The 18,146-nt window shown below is 42.1% G+C and overlaps 1 protein-coding gene across 2 annotated transcripts; it reads right to left on the reverse strand.

Moving 5' to 3' along the window:
• Positions 1–336: 336 nt before the first annotated feature.
• Positions 337–17,532, reverse strand: Msh6 (mutS homolog 6). 2 transcript variants are annotated; one of them, XM_048352970.1, is made up of 10 exons: positions 17,202–17,532; positions 9,810–10,012; positions 8,588–8,754; positions 5,522–8,087; positions 3,185–3,450; positions 2,201–2,318; positions 1,978–2,067; positions 910–1,064; positions 619–818; positions 337–511 (listed from the first exon to the last, which is right to left on the reverse strand). In XM_048352970.1, exons 1-10 carry the CDS (start codon positions 17,450–17,452, stop codon positions 430–432), a joined length of 4,098 nt encoding a protein of 1,365 aa, XP_048208927.1. In that variant the 5' UTR covers positions 17,453–17,532; the 3' UTR covers positions 337–429. The 2 variants fall into 2 exon arrangements, with proteins under 2 accessions (XP_048208927.1, XP_048208929.1); XM_048352972.1 differs by lacking the exons at positions 337–511; positions 619–818; positions 910–1,064 and adding exons at positions 1,520–1,618; positions 1,673–1,706 and having other exon boundaries at positions 1,932–2,067.
• Positions 17,533–18,146: the final 614 nt, after the last annotated feature.

Consider the following 18,146-nt stretch of genomic DNA (forward strand, 5'->3'; position numbering starts at 1 on the left):
ACAGTCCTGTATTTGAACTCTGTTCATAGTTTTTTTTTGAACAGTTTAGACAAAACTGCTGGAAATTTCAAACAATTTCCTACAAGCTGAGACCAGTGTATATATATATATATATATACACACACACATATACATATATATACAGCCCTATACCGTTTCATAGCTCCCCTCCTCCCCATTATGTGTATTGGTGACAGTGGGTATAAACAGCCTGAAAGTGTATGCATGTACCATAACATCTAGACTTAATATATTGTGGAGTATTCAATAACCATTATGTAGAAGGTAGGTAAGAATTAAAAGGGTTTAATTTCCTAGAAAGAAATGGAAAAATGGTCATTTTTAAAAAATAAAGTTTATTAGATCATAATGTTGTCTGAATTTACCACCTTCGTCAAAAGTCAATTCCAAGCTTCCAATGTAGTTAGTCTATAATTCCTTAATCAAAGTCAGCAACTTATGGACAGCTTCAGCATCTACAGTTGACCTTTCACTAACCAGGCAAACTTCCCTTAAAATAAAAATAAAAAGTGTCTTTTAAACTTGGTCATGGTGTATCATCCCTTCCCATTACCCATTAAAAATTAAGAACAATCATGTAGTATACTATATAATTACCGAAATAACCGTAGTGACTGATTCATCTTCTCAAATTCTCTTGCTTTTCTATGTCCCTTTTGAATAACTTCCTCTGGAAGATTTGCAAGCCTTGCTGCATTAAAGCCATAGCTCTTAGGACAAGCTCCCTTAATGAACTTATACAGGAAAGTAATTGTCTCCTGGCTGGGATCTTCACATTCGTTTTCTACCATGCATGCCTTTAAAGAAAAGAAAAAATTGCTAGCAGTTGAAATGCTGAATTTATTCCCTCAAAAGTAAACAATGTTCGAATCAACAGTTTGTACATACCATATGTCCTAAGCGCACAGAAATATTTTTAGAATAATCTTCTACTAATGAATGATAATGGGTAGAAAACAATGTACGACACTTTATGGTCTCAGCAAGTTCTTTAACAACTGCATTTGCTATTGCTGTCCCATCAAATGTTGCAGTACCTCTTCCTGTGGAAGTGAAATAGGCATACATTATATATTACACAATTGGCTTATTTATAACAAAAAGGATGTGCACCTCACAAGTGAATGCAGGAAAGTATGCCAGGGCAATGTTGTCTGTCTGCCATGTAACTCTAGCCACTCAAGAGACTGAGGCAGGCCAACGTAGGCAAAATAGTCCCATCTTGTGAAAGGAAGAAAGTAAAATATACAGATTGGCTAAAAAGAAAGCTAACATCATTTGCATGCCCAAATTTTGGGTTAGAGATTTAGCCTGGTGCTGTGCCTGGTGCTGTGTCTAGAAAGTGAAGCCCCCAAGTGTAAAGAGAAATAAAGGGGGAGAGAGACCTTGTACCCTTGTACTTCTTAAGAAGTCTTAGTCCCAAGTGTAGACACTTCCTATTAGGGAACTAGTAATTTTCATCTTACAAGGTTAAGAAATTAAAAGCCTTAATTACTAAAGCCTGTTAATTATGAAACAGGGAATCAAAAATCTCTTATATTCATTTTTTGTATCTGATTATCAGCTTGGCAAATGGTGAGTAGCTATTGTAAGCTACTTTACAATAAGTAGCTTATAATACTTGCAATAGTAAGTAGCTTACAATAGCTACTCACATGTTCCCCAGGAAACTTTTTAGAAAAATTCTTTGTACTTTTTTTTTTTTTTTTTTTTTTTTTTGCCAGTCCTGGGCCTTGGACTCAGGGCCTGAGCCTTGTCCATGGCTTCTTTATGCTCAGGGCTAGCACTCTGCCACTTGAGCCACAGCGCCACTTCTGGCTGTTTTTTATATATGTGGTACTGGGGAATCGAACCCAGGGCTTCACGTATACGGGGCAAGCACTCTTGCCACTAGGCCATATTCCCAGCCCCTTTGTACTTTTTTAACACAGCCTTCAAATGAAAATTTTGTCTTACCTAATTCATCCACAAGCACTAGAGAATGTGCTGTTGCATGCCTAAGAATGCTGGCTGTTTCACTCAATTCAACAAAAAATGTGCTTTCACCTAAAAAAGAAAAAGTCACTGTAAAATGTCTGAAGCATGTCATAAAACCTGAAACAAACATCAGGTTAAATGACTCATACACAAAAAAGAGGCAGTTTATTTGATTTAGGTGTAAAGGGAAAGAACTACTCACCTGACATTATTCTATCTGAGGCACCAAGTCTAGTAAACACTCGATCAACTGGAGTGAGCCTACAAACTTCAGCAGGTACAAAACAACCCAACTGGGCCAGTACAGCTAGTAGACCAGCCTGTGAAGGTAGGAGAATATGAGATTCATGATTCTAAAAAAATAACTGATTCTATTTTTAAACCCATTTGCTTGTGATGCTTAGGCAAATCAAAATGCTTGGACCTCTTCATCAGAGCTTATTGTCTATCTAACCCACTACACTAGTGAACCCAACCCTGTCAGGAGAACCAGCTAGGAACTGCTTGAGAATACAGATCCAGTGAACCTACTTCAGAGGATCTAATTTCTAGTACCATTTTTTTTTCATTCTTCCAGATTTTCCTTACAACATTTTGAAAATACAAAACTATTTTTAATCCCTGGTGTAAAGGCTGTCATATACGAGGCGAGCACTTTGCCACTAGGCCATATTCCCAGCCCAAGGCTGTCATATGTCTTCCCTAAAAACAGTTCACCAATTGCCAACAAGGCCATTTCATTTACTTCCTTGTCAGAATAAGTTTGCCCGTCTTTTACAAGGATTCCTACAAGTGAACAATTTTAAAAGGACCAAAAGAAACAAGATGGTAAAACTATATAAATCAAAAATAGAACCATGTATAAGACATCTGGTGCAATCCCTAGCACTAAAATAACTCTTTTGCATAATTCTTTATATTTTATGAATTATCATAAACTGAAACCTCCCTCTGCAACCCCTTTGTAACAAGAGGAAGTATTTGATCGATGAGAAAAATAACTTCTGTAACACAAGGGTTTTTTTTCCCTTTGCTTTCTAAAGCGGTGAATAAATTTATATAACTGCTAACAAAAAATGATTCATTCTTAGTATTACAAATATCTTTTGGAAAGGGGATGCTGAGGATTTAACCCAGAACCTATGTATAATGATTGCATTCCCATTACCAGAACATGAAGAATTACCTGTCTTATAAGTGTGGATTTGCCTCCCATATTCGGTCCAGTAACAAGCACACAAAAAGCTTTGCTATTTTCCTCCTCGTCCTCACAGCCTATTAGAATGTCATTAGGAATAAAATCATCTCCAAAAAATGTCTTTGTAATGCAGGGATGTCGTGATCCTTTAAACTCTAAGAATGGGAGAGTGTCTTCTCCTGGTAACAGAATTACTGGGCGACACATAGGACCATCACCCCCTTGGCTATAGTTAGCTAGGCACAGTAAAACATCTGTTAAAAAGAGTAAAAGTAAGTATTCATTATTGAGTTTCTTGATAGTATACTGTCATACATCCTACAAAGTTCTAAAAAGTCTTCTAAGATGCATTTCACTTGGAGATAGCAGTAATTTGCTTTCTGATAGACACATGCTTTTCCTAATAATACTCTAGTTAAATAATGGTATCACTAATAGTAAAGTGATCTTGTTACTGAAAATAACAGCTTAAGTGTTTTATATCTTCATGATACATATAGAACTTGGATGAAATAGTACTATATTTGCCTATTTGACAGAATCCTGGGACATATTACTTGGAAGCAGAATGTTCTAGAAGTGGTCACATAATACTAAAATCTTATGAACCAGATAAGGTAACCAATTTTAAATACCCAAGGAAGGTTTTTTAAATTTTCAACAATGCAATAGCACACACACTAAAACAAGAACTATTTCACTGGGGAATACATTCGAATCAAACTAATTTTGTGTTACAAATAAGACTATTGGAGCTATGGAGCTAGGGGTGTAGCTCAGTTGTACATAGGTTTAATACCTGGCACCAACAAAACCATTTTTTACATTTTAAAATAAATTTAAATCCTAGCATTTTAGAGCAATATAAATTGAATTTGACCTGGGGGGTGGCTTTATACACATAAAGCCTTCAATTCAAGAACGGCAAAGCAAATTTTTAAATGTTTTGAAGCAAAAACTGAGCAAGATCTGAGCAAGATAGTATACACCTGAAATCTTAGTTTACTCAAGGAGGCAACATAGGAGAATTGCAGTTTGAGGCCAACCCAGGCAAAAAAAATTAAGATAATCCCAAACTAAAAAAGTTGGGTCTGGGGCTGAGAATGTGCCTTAGTGGTAGAGTGCTTGCCTAGCATGCATGAAGCCCTGGGTTCGATTCTTCAGTACCACATAAGCAAAAAAGGCTGGAAGTGGTGCTGTGGCTCAAGTGGTATAGTGCTAGCCTTGAGCAAAAGAACAGTGCCCAGGCCTGAGTTGTAGCCCCCGAACTGACAAAAAAAAAAAAAAAAAGAGTTGGGTATAAAGGTATACAAGAACTCTTTCCAGCTAGCTAAAAGCAAAAATGGAATTGTGATCCTGGCCAACCCAGGCACAAGTACAAGATTCTATTCAAAAAAATAAAGCAAAAAGAAAAGGGGGTGGGGAACTGCTGTAGCCCCATGTTTAAAGCTCAATGCTGCAAGAACATGAAATTTGTGACCAGGTGCAGTGGTAATGCCCATAAAGTACACTAGTTGGGAGGTGGATAGGATCGTAGTTCAAGGCCAGCTCAGTCTAAAAAGCTATTGAAAATTTCTCACTGAACAAATTGGCATATAGTGTGTCACGCAATCCTATCAAGTAGGAGGTTCAGGCCCAAGGTCAGCCTCAGGGACAAGTGAGGAGAGCCTATCTGTAATTAGCTAAATCAAAATGAGCTGGTTAAAGTGTGACACCCAGGGTTCAAACCCTGTATTGCTCCCCCTACCTTCAACCCAAGTGAAATTTGACCTAGTACTACTGAAAACCTTGAAATGTTGAAATTAAAGGTTGTCCTAATATTATGACCTTTTACTTTGTGGTACTGGGAGTTGAACTTCAAGGGCTTCTAACTTGTCCAGCAGGCATTCTACGACTTCAGCCATGTTCCATCTGGTAATTTTTTTTGTCATTTATGGGGCTTGAACTTGGGGCCTGGGTGCTGTCCCTGCGCCCTTTTGCTTAAGGCTAGCTAGCACTCTACTACTTTTGACCTAACTAACACACCACTTCTGTTTTCTGGTGGTTAATTGGAGATAAGGGTGTCATGGATTTTTTCTTTTTCTTTTTCAGCCTAGGCTGGCTTTGAACTGCTATTCTCAGATCTTAGCTTCCTGAGTAGTATTACAGGCATGAGCCACCAATGCCCAGCCACATGGTAATTTTTATTAATCTTGTTCAACACTTGTTATTGTGAACAAGTGTACATGCATGTGTCAATATGTTATCTTGTTACTTAAGTTTAGGGATATTCTACACAGCATTACTAACCAAAGCCTAAGAAATTATTATATTGTTCAAACTCACCCAACACAGCAATGCATTCTACAGCAGACTGCCAGTCCTTGTAATTTTTATCAAAGTTATAGAATAGTCGCCGCATACAGTCCTTTAGCGATGTGTCTCTACGTTCTTCAGCATTTATCAGATTAGCCAACTTTTTCTCAATAGTTTTTGTCCAGTATCGTTTACAACCTTTCTTGGTAGATTTCAATTCATATTCTTCTGGCAGATTACGGGTGGTGAAGTTCTCAGGGATTTCCAACTGGTAACGGTTCCTACCGATCCCCCAATAGACAATATTCCTACAGCCAAGTCGAGTGCGCTGTTTCTCTAAGTACTCCAGGAGGCTTTGTTCATTTTCTCTTATGTCAGCGAGTGCTTGGTCATAATCAGTGTCAAATCCTGCTTTGGGAATGATCAATCCAGTCTTTCGAGCCTTTTCATGGTCAAAGGCCGTATCCCATCGGTTCAGTTCGGCAGTCAAGTCAGGAAAGCGGCCTACAGGATCTTTTGTCTGTAGAGTCACAATCTGCTTAAGGATTTTGGACTTAAGACTTTCAGTGACTTCTCCCATAATCTCTATAATTTTACACATTATTTTGAATCCTTCTAGAGCAGAAAGAAAATCAATTATCTTCTTTTTACTATATGTGGTTTCTTCATACATGATAGCCCTGCTGTCTGGGTGGTTATGGTTCTTTAAGGGAAATCCAACATTATGAATTTTACTCAGGAGCCTCTCAAGATCTGGAAGCTTTTTTAGAAGGTCTGCAACCTCGGAGATTTTGTCAGGTAGTACCATGAGGTCTTCTATGGCATCTAAGCGATCATTGATGGCAGAGGGACTACAGAGCGGGGCACAAAGCCATTGTCGGAGAAGCCGCTTTCCAAAGAGAGTATAGCAGGTATCAATCCTTTCTATCAGGGTCCCTTCAGTAGAACCATTTGTCCCATTCAGGAAAATCTCCAAGTTGCTTAATGTCACTGCATCTAGCACCATACGTTGATTGGCTTTAGTAAAGAGAGCACCAGGTTTTGTAGTACTGACCATGTCAGAATCCAAAGGAATATACTCTTCAAAATTTGCCATGGATAAAAGTTCCTGATCAATACAGCATTTTTTGAGGTAGAAGACACAACCACCTAGAGCAGAGAGGGCTAGTTCACTTTTCTCTCCTGGTGTCAATCCAATGGAATCTGACTCTGAGGTCATACCTTTAAGCACCTGGGGTAATGCAACTCCATTGCCTTCACTCAACTTTTCAGTAAAATATCCTTCTTCAAGGAGTGTTTTTAAAGTTTTAGTTGCATCCCAAAATTGGGAGCCAGGTACCAGACCTTCCTGAAGAGAAGATGATAATGAACCCTTCAGAATTGTCTTAGTTTCTGTTGAAAGATTTCCTTTTTCAAACAAGACTTGTACTGGAGGATAATGTGCTACTAGAGTCCTAAATCTAGAACAATGGCGATCATCTGAAAACTGACCTATGAAAAACTTTCCCAGTGAAGTATCGACAAAGCATACTCCATATACATGATTGTGGCCAGAAAAATCTTCCTCTTTTTCTTTGAGACTAAGAAGATATTTACTGTACTTCTCAGAGGGATCACCTTCCAGGACACTGTAAGTCTGTGTACCCTTGGTAATGATCCTACAAATTTCCCTCCTTACCACCCTATCAAACTTAGATATATGTGCCATCTTCCGGCATCTTGCTTCCATCATTTCTGGAGTTTCAGTCTGTTCCACTCTTGCTACTTTATAGCCCTTTTGCACCAAGGAATCTGAGTATCGGCCAAATGCTATTTCAGGAAAACCAGAATGAGCCCAACTGCCTTTCATGAACACCAGCCCAAGGTCATTGACTCCAATTACAGCATCCATATGGTACAGTTCATAGAACTTCCCCACCTTATAAAAGATGACAAGATCAAAATTTTGAGACTTAATCTCCCACCACTTCCTCATCCCAGGAGTACAGGAGTTAAGAAAATCTTCAGGCACATAAAGGGTGGATGCATCAAAATCTGGGTGATCAGGCCACCTCCTGCGTGCATCTCTTCTTTTTTCCTTCTTAAGCCATTCTAAAGTTTCATGATACCATACAGTAGGGGGGCTGCTGTCATCACCTCCACTAACACGGACTTGGGATTCAGAATTATGAGAGGCAGAAAAACCACTCAATATGACCTTGTTTCCCAAAATTCCAGTCATGCATTTGGTGGTTGCGGGTATTTCCTTCGAAACCTTTGTGGGTGGTTCCTTCAAAACTTTTGCAGGTGTTTCCTTTGAAGTTTTCTTTTTAAATGTACTGCTTCCAGTCACCATTCTTTTCCGCTTTGGAGCAACTTTGACAGGGCTGCTCATACCATCACTCTCGCTATCCCCCATTCCACTACTGATTTCATCACTGCTACCTTCCTCCTTAGCATCGGGCTTGAAATCCACATCAGAATCACCACCACTCTCGGAGTCGGATATAACCCTTAGTTTTTTTACTAGCCGGCTACTTCTCCTCAGCTTCTGAGGCTGCATTTCACCTTCACTGTCCTTTTCTTCACTGTTATCTGATGTATAGGTCGCACCTACCTGACAGACAAGGAAACAGTATTTGAAAGGGCTGGGACCCATGTAAAAGGCACTACTTAGCATCTCTAGCACCACAAATAATAAAAGCAAGGTCTGAAAAACTACAATAGTGCTATGAAATCTCTTAGTATGCTGTAATTTCATATATCTCCAGAAATGATCAAGTTTTCCTTCTCAGTATTACTCGTGAAATTAATGAATAAAAATCTATCCCAGCACTTAAAAGACTAAGGCAGGGGGATCATGAGTTTGAAGGCACTATGCAAGAAACTATTGGGAGCACTGTAGTGGGGTTTGATGGCCAACTGTTGAGATTCTATATATATAATCTATCATCCAAGAGGGTATAGAAGTGTACACATAACACAGAGATGGTCTTCACAGTGAAAGACATGTATATCTATCAATATTGTCACTTTATTACTTGCCCATCACAACTTTTTCACCTCACTGTCTTCCCACCCCCACCCCCTTTCCCCTTAACTGAATGAATGTCCCACCTCTGTTGCTTCCTCTTCTGACTCTGAGGGCTCATCACACACTGCCATTTCAAGTCTTTTAATCTTGTCTTTATTTAAGGCTTCATCTGCCCGTTGCATTGCTCTGAGTATTTCAGCCTTTGAACTATAAAAATGACCACCCTTTTGGGCTTCCTGTGATTTTGAACCTAGAAACATATTTATAAATAAGAACCTTGTTGGATTGTTGGCTCAATCTACAACATTTCTAATGCACTGTTTATTTTGTTAAGCCATATAGATAAATCAATAAAACCAAAAAGGAATTTTCAGGAAAAAGCTGTTATTGAAACTGGAATTGCCAATTTTACTTCTTGAAGTTGCCCTAACTGTTGAGTCACCAAAACCACTGTTTCTTCCAATGACTTGGGGCCTAAACAAGTATGACATACTTCTTCAAGTAAAGCAAATGTAAACTGGTTTTGGAACACTTTCTAAAGTTATGTCCAAAAAGCAGTTAGATCAGATATATTTAAATAAATGAATAAACCATAGGGCTGGGCCTATCACTTGGAAGACTCTGAAAAAGAAAAAAAAAATCAAAACGAACTTTAAATTTCCCTACTTTAAAATAAAATTTTCCTTTAATTATTTCATTTAAAATTGATTTCACAGGGCTGAGAATGAATAAAGTTCAATGGCAGAACATTTGCCTAGCTTGTGAGACCCTGGGTTTGGGCTCAATCCAAGGGACTAGGCATGCATCAGGCCAAAGTGAAGCTAGACGTGCAGAACTGCTGATGTCTGTAGTAAGAATAGGCCTAAGAAAAGAGAGCTGTAGTTCCAGAACTCCAATTTGAAATACAACTCAAATGGACTAACAAGAGACAATCTTGGGGCCTAATTTAGTATATATCTTTGTCTCAGCATCACAGATCCAGGTTGCAACCTATTTTTGCTTCCTTCAAGATGAGGATAGCTTCTCATACCCGAGTTTCATAGTTATTAACCCTAATCATGAGATGAATTTTACTTTAAGGGCTTTAACAAACAGTTGTAAGTTATTCAAAGGGACAGAAATGAAAGTCCCACCCCACATAACAAACTAAAGACCAACTGCATCTCATCCTTTTACCATGCCAGAACTCTTATAAGTGCCAGCATTACCATCTACAAGAAAATAACACAGTTAAAGTTCACTGTATACAAGTGTCTTTCTCATTCTCTCACACAGAGTGAATCTTACCCTCCCTCTCCCTCTTACCTGTATATGGCTTTAATAGCCTTTTGTTGACCCAGCCCCTTGTTGGGCTGTCATCAAAAAACTGCACATGAACACGGGCTGATTTCCCTTTCTCTCGGATGAATGTTCCATCAAAGGGATGGTTATAAACCAGGCAAGGCCACCAGGGATATCCCTCCATCTTGGCCCAAACTAAATCACCTGGTGAGAAGTCACAGGAACTGTTGCCAAAAGAAAGTATATAACTTGGTTAATATTTGGTTAGGTTACTTGAAATGCAATTATCTTATACAAATAAACAATTCCAAACTATATGATTCATGAAGCCTTCTGGCTTTAATAGTCAAGCATGAAAGTCACAGAATTAGCCAGGCGCTGGTGGCTCACACTTATAATCCTAGCTGCTAAAGAGGCTGAGATCTGAAGATTATGGTTCCAAGCCAACTCAGGCCACACAAATTGAAGAGACTTTTTATTTCAATCAACCAAGTAGACTCCAGTGGTAGAGCACCAACCTTGACCCAAAAAAACTAAACAAGAGTACAAGGACCAAGTTCAAGCCCTAGAACCACCACCAAAAACAAAGGAAAAGGAAAAAAAAAAGGCCAGAATTAATTATTTTTAAGCCAAATGTTAAAATAACTTCTAAAACATTAGCAAAGACTAGTATGATAATACTTATGAAACTATTAAGGCACACAAATGTAAATTCTAGTACTTGTAATCTTCATTAACAATCTTTCTAACTCTAGTACTTAAGAAACTTTCTCACAATGACTTAAAGAGGATCTAATCCACAGTAATCAGGGAGACATACCAATTTTATATTCTATGCTAAATATATCACCTGATTCATTAATCTTTGTTTAAAATTTTCCAGTTCCTGTGTATTCCAAATACTCCAAAAGCTGTCTAGTACTATGACTCTCTCCCTCCCAAACTATTTTCATAGAAAAATCTGTCAGCAAATAGGTGCCTAATTTTTTTTTTAAAGAGTCACTTTATTTTTATGTTTGTTTTTGTTGTTGTTGTTTTGGCCAGTCCTGGGGCTGGGGCTTAGACTCGGGGCCTGAGCACTGTCCCTGGCTTCTTTTTGCTCAAGGCTAGCACTCTGCCACTTGAGCCACAGTGCCACCTCTGGCCATTTTCTGTTTATGTGGTGCTGGGGAATTGAACCCAGGGCCTCATGTATAGGAAGCAAGCACTCTTGCCACTAGGCCATATCCCCAGCCCCTGCCTAAATTTTTTTTTTTTTTTTTTTGGCCAGTCCTGGGGCTTGGACTCAGGGCCTGAGCACTGTCCCTGGCTTCTCCTTTGCTCAAGGCTAGCACTCTGCCACTTGAGCCACAGCGCCACTTCTGGCCATTTTTCTGTATATGTGGTGCTGGGGAATCGAACCCAGGGCCTCATGTATACGAGGCAAGCACTCTAGCCACTAGGCCATATCCCCAGCCCCTGCCTAAATTTTTTAAAGAGAAAAAAAATGAATATATATGTTTACAGAACCAAAAAGCATTCTTAACAAAAACTGACTTAGCCCTTGTGGGTTTTCTGAGAAAAGGAGCGGAAGGGGAGGGAAAAGGGAAGGTTGTATTTAGAAGACTTTACCTAAGAGTTCATCAGCTGTTGATTCCTACCCAAGTGTATTAAATTGGCCTTTACTAACTACAAACTTAAGCACATCACAACACGAATACTTTAGACATTTCTTGAAAAATAGCTAACTGAAGACCACCTAATTTATTAGACCTGATCCTGAAATACATTTCTTTATTCAAAAAAAAATACAAATATAGTTCAATATTAGAGCCTAGATTATGGGCAAGGCCATATTCAATTCTCAGCACCACAATAAAAAAGAAGAAAAACATGAAAATGCAGAAACTTTCAGGCTAGAATATTAAGAAAAGTAAGACTCAGAGCAGTATACAGTTTGTACTAGTCAAAAAAAAAGGCTCTGCAAGGACAGGCTCTCAATTTACAGAAATCTATATATTGATGGTACAAGTTCATGAATATTGCCTCACAATCTCCAGGTCTGGAGTTGGGGACATAGCACAAGAGAGCACAAGGCCAAGTTCAAACCCTGGTATTGCTTTAAAAACGTTTTTGTTTTGTTGTTGTTGGGGTTTTTTGGGGGGGAGGGGTGGGGAGGGGCTAAGTTACTCCGACTGGTCTTGAACTTCAGGGCTCAAGCACTCCTCCCACCTCAATATCCGAAGACCTGACTCTATAGGCTACCACCACCATGCCATGCCCAGCAGACATGCACATCATAGCCAGGCAGTGGTGGCTCATCATATAATCCTAGTGGTTGAGATATGGGGATCCTAGTTTGAAGCTAGCCTAGGCAAGAAAAGTCCATGAGATTCTTAAAGTGGAGGTGTGGCTCAAGTGGTACAACAGTCCTTGAGCAAAAAAAGCCAAATGAGAGCATGAGGCCAAGTTCAAGCCCCAGTACCAGTACAAACAACAAAAAAAGAATATATACTGGAGATGGAGGCATGGCTCAGGTGGTACAACACCAGCCAATGAGCCATAGTGGGAGATACTGAGTTTGAGTCGCAGTCTCAAACAAAAAAAATGAATGTACATTGTGACAGTATACTTCAAGCCCAATGGAATTTTATACTATCTGTTATGAGACAACAAAGATTACACGAATCTCAAGATATTACATCTCCCACAGAAGTTTAATTAATGACTAGATCAAAACTCATGCAAAACTATGACACAAGATTCCTCCTAAAAACTCCCTATCTTAAAGAGTAACTCCAGAGTGGGCACCAGTGACTCATGCCTCTAATCAATCCTATCTACTGAGGAGGCTAAGATCTGAGGACCATGGTTCAAAGCCAGCCCAGACAAGAATGTCTATGAGACTCTTATCTCCAATTAACCACCAAAAAGCCAGGAGTGGAGTTATGACTCAAGTAGTAGAGCACCAGTCTTGAGCAAAAGGCCCTGGGGGGAAAAGGGGGGTGGGTTAGGTGAACTCCCAGGGCTTTAGGTGTGTGGTTGAGTGGTACATAATTTCAAACCCCTCCAAGGCAGGAGGGTGGGGGAAGGGTGGGGGAGAGAATTAAGACCACAGTAACTCAAGTTTCTCACAGAACCAGAAACCTTTCAAGTATGTGGAAGTCCTCATTTGAAATTTTTCATACCTATAAAATATGAAAAAAGTACTATCTTACACATGAATAAATAAGTGACTCATTCTAGCTTTATCCCTTAAGTCTTGTAAGAGCGGTTACTTTGAACTGTCACTTGTACACATGTAGTATAAACTTATTGTAAATGTTTTTTAAGTCTCAAAGTCAAGAATGATGTGTTTCCTTTCCAAAGCACCCAACTTCAAAAACTGAATATAAAAATGTCTTTTTAAAAAGCCTTCGTATTTATTTGAAATACAAATATGCATCCTCAATAGAAAAAAAAATGTGATAAAAGCTGGGCTCCAGTGGCTCATGCCTGTACTCCTACTACTCAAGAGGCTGAAATCTGGAGGATTACAGTTCCAAGACAGCCCCAGCAGAAAAGTCTGAGACTCCATCTCCAAAGAAACAAAGCAAAAAGCTGGTTATGATGCATGGCTCAAAATGTCAAATATCTCCACCTCAACCCAGGAAGCAAGCTGAGCAAGTGCAAGGCAATGTTTGACGTTAGGGGCCTCCCATGAACACTCTACATGAGCCACAAACTCCAGCCTGATTTGCTTATGTTATTTTTCTCAACCATGATCCCCTTGATCTCTGCCTGAGTAACCAGGACTACAGGCAGGAGCCATCTCTCTGGGCCCTCTCACTGGTTTTTAAAAATTATGTTTTTTAATAAAATGCTATTTAGAAATATATCTATGTTTAGGTCTGGGTGTAGTGGTTTTTCAATGTCACTTTACCTTCAAAATAACCTTTTATTTGGAGACTTACATATAACTTGATATCTATTAAGAGATAGAAATATACTATAAAATGTTGAAACTACAAAATCTAGTAAAGAAAGTGAGGTATGGTGATGCATCCAATCTCAACTACTCCAAAGGTTGGGGCTCCAATGCTAAAAGCTTTTACACTTTTAAAACCTTGACCCCAGGAATAATGGTTTCCAAGCCAAAGAGAACGATGCAGGTATTGAGATAAAACTCTTTGTCTTAATGCCAACAAAGAGAATTTAAATCTACAGAGGTGTGTGTTTGTTTGCTGTTCAATAGAAACCTGGGCCTCACACATGCTAAGGCAAGTGCTCTATCACTGAAAAACATCCTCTGCTTATTTTTGTCTATATAAGCTTCTTAACTCACTACAGGTAACTTTAAATTTTCATTTCTGTTAACTGCGCTGTTTCCAGGAATCCAGGAATGCTATAGTAAAAGGAACATACTTTAATACAATCAAATATTTAGTTTTCTGCTACTACTAAATACTGTAAGTGCCCATTATAAACCTATTAAAAGAAGTTATATCAGTGAATGTAAGAGCCTACAATAATACCTTCAACAAAAATGTGGACTTTCTTTTACAGTAACATAATTGGCATTACTTAGAAAACATTAGCATAAATGTTGAGTAAGTCTCAAGAAAAGAACCCACAACATGGGCTGGGAATGTGGCCTAATGGTAAAGTGCTCACTTCGTATACATGAAACCCTAGGTTTGATTCCTCAACACCACATATACAGAAGAAAAGCCGGAAGTGGAGCTGTGGCTCAAGTGGTAGAGTGCTAGCCTTGAGCAAAAAAAAGCCAGGGATAGATAGTGCTCAGGCCCTGAGTTCAAGCCCCAGGACTGGCAAAAAAAAAAAAAAAAAAGAACTCACAAGTTATAAGAACATAAAAAAGCATTAGTTGGATATAACATACCTTTTCTTGTCTCTGAAAAGGGAACAGAAGCAAACACTTCAAATTTCTACTGTCTTCATCAACCTTAATCAACATACACAATAATCACGGGAATGGGATAATATGAAACAGAATAGCCAAGATTGACTTAAAAGCCAAATCTGAATGAGCAGGGCCTTCACTCACAGCTGTTACCATCTCGATAACAGAAAAGTACTCCAATTCCGAATGAACCTAAAATCCACCTTTTCTTCCATAAACATGACTCCAACTTCTGCCTTCCCATCTTCCATAATATAATCACCAACATTCATTTATCTCTTGGGACTCTACTCTAAAACCTATCCAACTCTAGCCACTACATCCCTCTCCCTAATACCACCAAATCACCCTCTTGCAAGAGGTCTCCCCAGTAAAAACACTTCAGCCAGAGTGATGTTTCTACAGCATAAAATGCTTTCCAGACTTCTCAAAACAGGAGGCTCAACCATAAAGAAAAAGTGAGAGCCAGGCATAATTCCAGCTACTCCAAAGCTAGAGACAATAGGATGAAGTCAGCCTGGACCTCAGTGTTAGAAAATAAGACACACAAGAGACATAGGACAGGAGCCTTCTTCAAAGCAATTTACTTCTGTGCTTGCAGAAGGGCCCCAATGCCCTGGTGCCGGGAGCAAGCAGGCGCACACTGAAGTGGTCTCTCAGATGTGTGTGTGTGTGTGTTTTGGGGTTTTTTTGCCAGTCCTGGGGCTTGAACTCAGGGCCTGAGCACTGTCCCTGGCTTCCTTTTTGCTCAAGGCTAGCACTCTACCTCTTGAGCCACAGCACCCACTTCTGGCTTTTTCTATATATTGTGGTACTGAGGAATTGAACCCAGGGCTTCATATATGCGAGGCAAGCACTGTACCACTAGGCCATATTCCCAGCCCCGGGTCTCTCATATTTTATTCCAGCTCAAGCAGTCCCTCTTTGCCAAAGAGGCTCCCACTCTACTTACAATAGGTTACCAGGGTGATGAGGGGTAACCACTCCAAACGTAAGTAAAAAGTTCCTACTCAAAGGGCGGTCTATCAGTCAATGGCTGGGAACTGGGCGACAGATGGTACCAGTTGGAAGAAGCTGGTAAAGTCAGTGGCAAGTTCTCACTGAAGGGCTGGGGGGCGGGGCGGGGGGGGGGTCTTTAACTGTTGGTAAGGACGCCTTGACATAGCTGGTTACACAGAAAACAGTTACACTTGAAGCCAAGAAGTAGATCATTCCAGGAAACATCCTTACTAAGAAATACCAATACAGGGGGCTGGGGATATGGCCTAGTGGCTAGAGTGCTTGCCTCCTATACATGAAACCCTGGGTTCGATTCCCCAGCACCACATATATAGAAAACGGCCACAAGTGGCGCTCTGGCTCAAGTGGCAGAGTGCTAGCCTTGAGCAAAAAGAAGCCAGGGACAGTGCTCATGCCGAGTCCAAGCCCCAGGACTGCCAAAAAAAAAATAAAAAAAAGAAACACCAATACAGAATGGTCACTGGTTACAAGACAGAGACACTTTGGTTTGACAGTTGTTGTTTTTCCTGTCGTCTTACACTAGCTTGGCTTCTTCATCAGTTCGAACAGCTACCATTACACGCTGTGTAGCTAACGCAGTATAGCAAGCTTTTCAAAATGTCTCCCGCTGCCCTGCTAAGTGGCCCGCTAAACCCTGAAACATCAAACTGCCCGGGAATGATCGGGCAGACTAGCTTCCCCCACGGTGGCCTCCACACCTTATAGTCCTGGGCCGGATCAAAGGGCTTTCAGAAGTTCACCAACTAACTCCGAAAGCCCAAACGTCGGCTCCACTCCTTCACAAGGAGTCGTGAATGAACATCCCCCCCACCCCCAAGTAACAACTTCCGGAATTTCCTCAAGGGGCAAAAATATCCCTAGCCCTCCCGTTTCGTGGGTCTCAGGCCTCACCAGCTCCCTACCTGGGGGAAGACCCCGCCCCTGCAGCCTCGCCATCCAATCAGACCCCTCGCCCGCAGCAGGACACGCCCCCGACACGCCTCCAGCAGCTCACCTCCACACTTGAGCCCCCGAGCCCACGTCGGGTGATCCCGGGCTCAATCAACCCATAAACATGAACCTCAATTGTCTCTGGAAACACCAAACCACTACCGGAAGGAAACCCTCGCCCCCCAAACACTGCTTCCTTGACCCCAGCCACTCCGCAGGCGTACATCCTTCGCGCCTTCCCCTCTCCCCCGCCCTGCACTACGCAGGCCAAACTCCCTTTTCCTGCCTCACCCCCCCCCCCCAGCTCTCGCTTCCAGCGGCCCCCTGCCCAGAGCTGTGAGCACCTCCCCTCCCTCCCCCCGACCCCCGGCAGGTCCTCTCCGGGAGCCAGCATTCCCCTCTTCCCCCAAGAGCCTCAGCTCTGCGCGCCTAACCCGCACCAACCTTTCCCCTGGCAGAGTTTCCTCCGGTTGCAAACAACAGAAGTACTTCCAGCTCAACCCAGCACTCCCGGCCCAACTGTGCCGCCCCTCCTCTCCCCAGCCCAGCTCCCGGCCGCACATCCCCTACCCCGGCCCCGCTACCTGGCCGGCGCCGCCGGCGAAGCCGAGTTCGTCAGCCTTCCATTGAGATTCTTTGCTTCCGGCGGCGACGACTCGACTGCCTGGGGCCCGGGCTCAGGCCCAGGTTCGCTCCCGGACGCATCTTCGCCGAGGGTAGGGGAGGCCCCAGTGGCGGCGGCACCGCGACCTTCGCTAGAGGCCCCTGCCTTCTTGGCATTATTCAGCGCCGGAGACTTGGAGAAGAAGCTGAACAGGGTGCTCTGCCGCGACATTGCGACGGTCGGCAAGCCAACCGTTCGCTCAGGTCGAGCACCTAAAGGGACCGTGCCCACCGCGCGGCTCCAGCTGGCGGGAAACCTGGGGGGAGGTGCGGCCCTCCGAGGTACGCGGGCCGCAGCGGCCAATCGGCAGGCGCTCCGGCCTGCGCTGGCAGCGTGCGCGCTAGGCCCCGCCCCCGGCGCGTAGCGACGTGAACGGGGGAGGGGTCCGCACGGCGGGTGGCGGCTCACAGAGCAGAAGTGCGGGGGTGGGGGAGGCGGAGGCCACGCCCTCTTCCCTGGCCTGTAGCTGTTTTGCTCTGGGAGGGGAACCGGGAAGATGCTACGAAAAGCCATTGCTCCCGGGCACTGCTGCGGGAAGCTGGTGGCTGCGGGAGGGCTCTTTCCCTGAGGGCGATGGCGTCCGAAAAGGCGCTGGGGCCTGCGGAAAGCCTGCTCTTGGAGCAATTTCCCTAGGTTGACGAGCAGGGCACTGGAGTACGGTCACCCGAGTTCCCGGGTCGCTTGTGCTTGTGGTGCTCGCAGAGTGCTGCACGTCGTAGCACCTGTAAACGCTAAATGAAAGCTAAGTGTGGTTTCCTGTTCATGTTAAAAACCTTTCCCAGGCCGGACACGAACTCAAGCATTTCTCCTTTAGTATAGTCCTCACCACCTCTGAGGTACATTTGTGCGTGTGTGTGTGTATGCT

The sequence above is a fragment of the Perognathus longimembris genome, chromosome 8 (assembly GCF_023159225.1).
Source record: "Perognathus longimembris pacificus isolate PPM17 chromosome 8, ASM2315922v1, whole genome shotgun sequence".
NCBI lineage: Eukaryota > Metazoa > Chordata > Mammalia > Rodentia > Heteromyidae > Perognathus > Perognathus longimembris.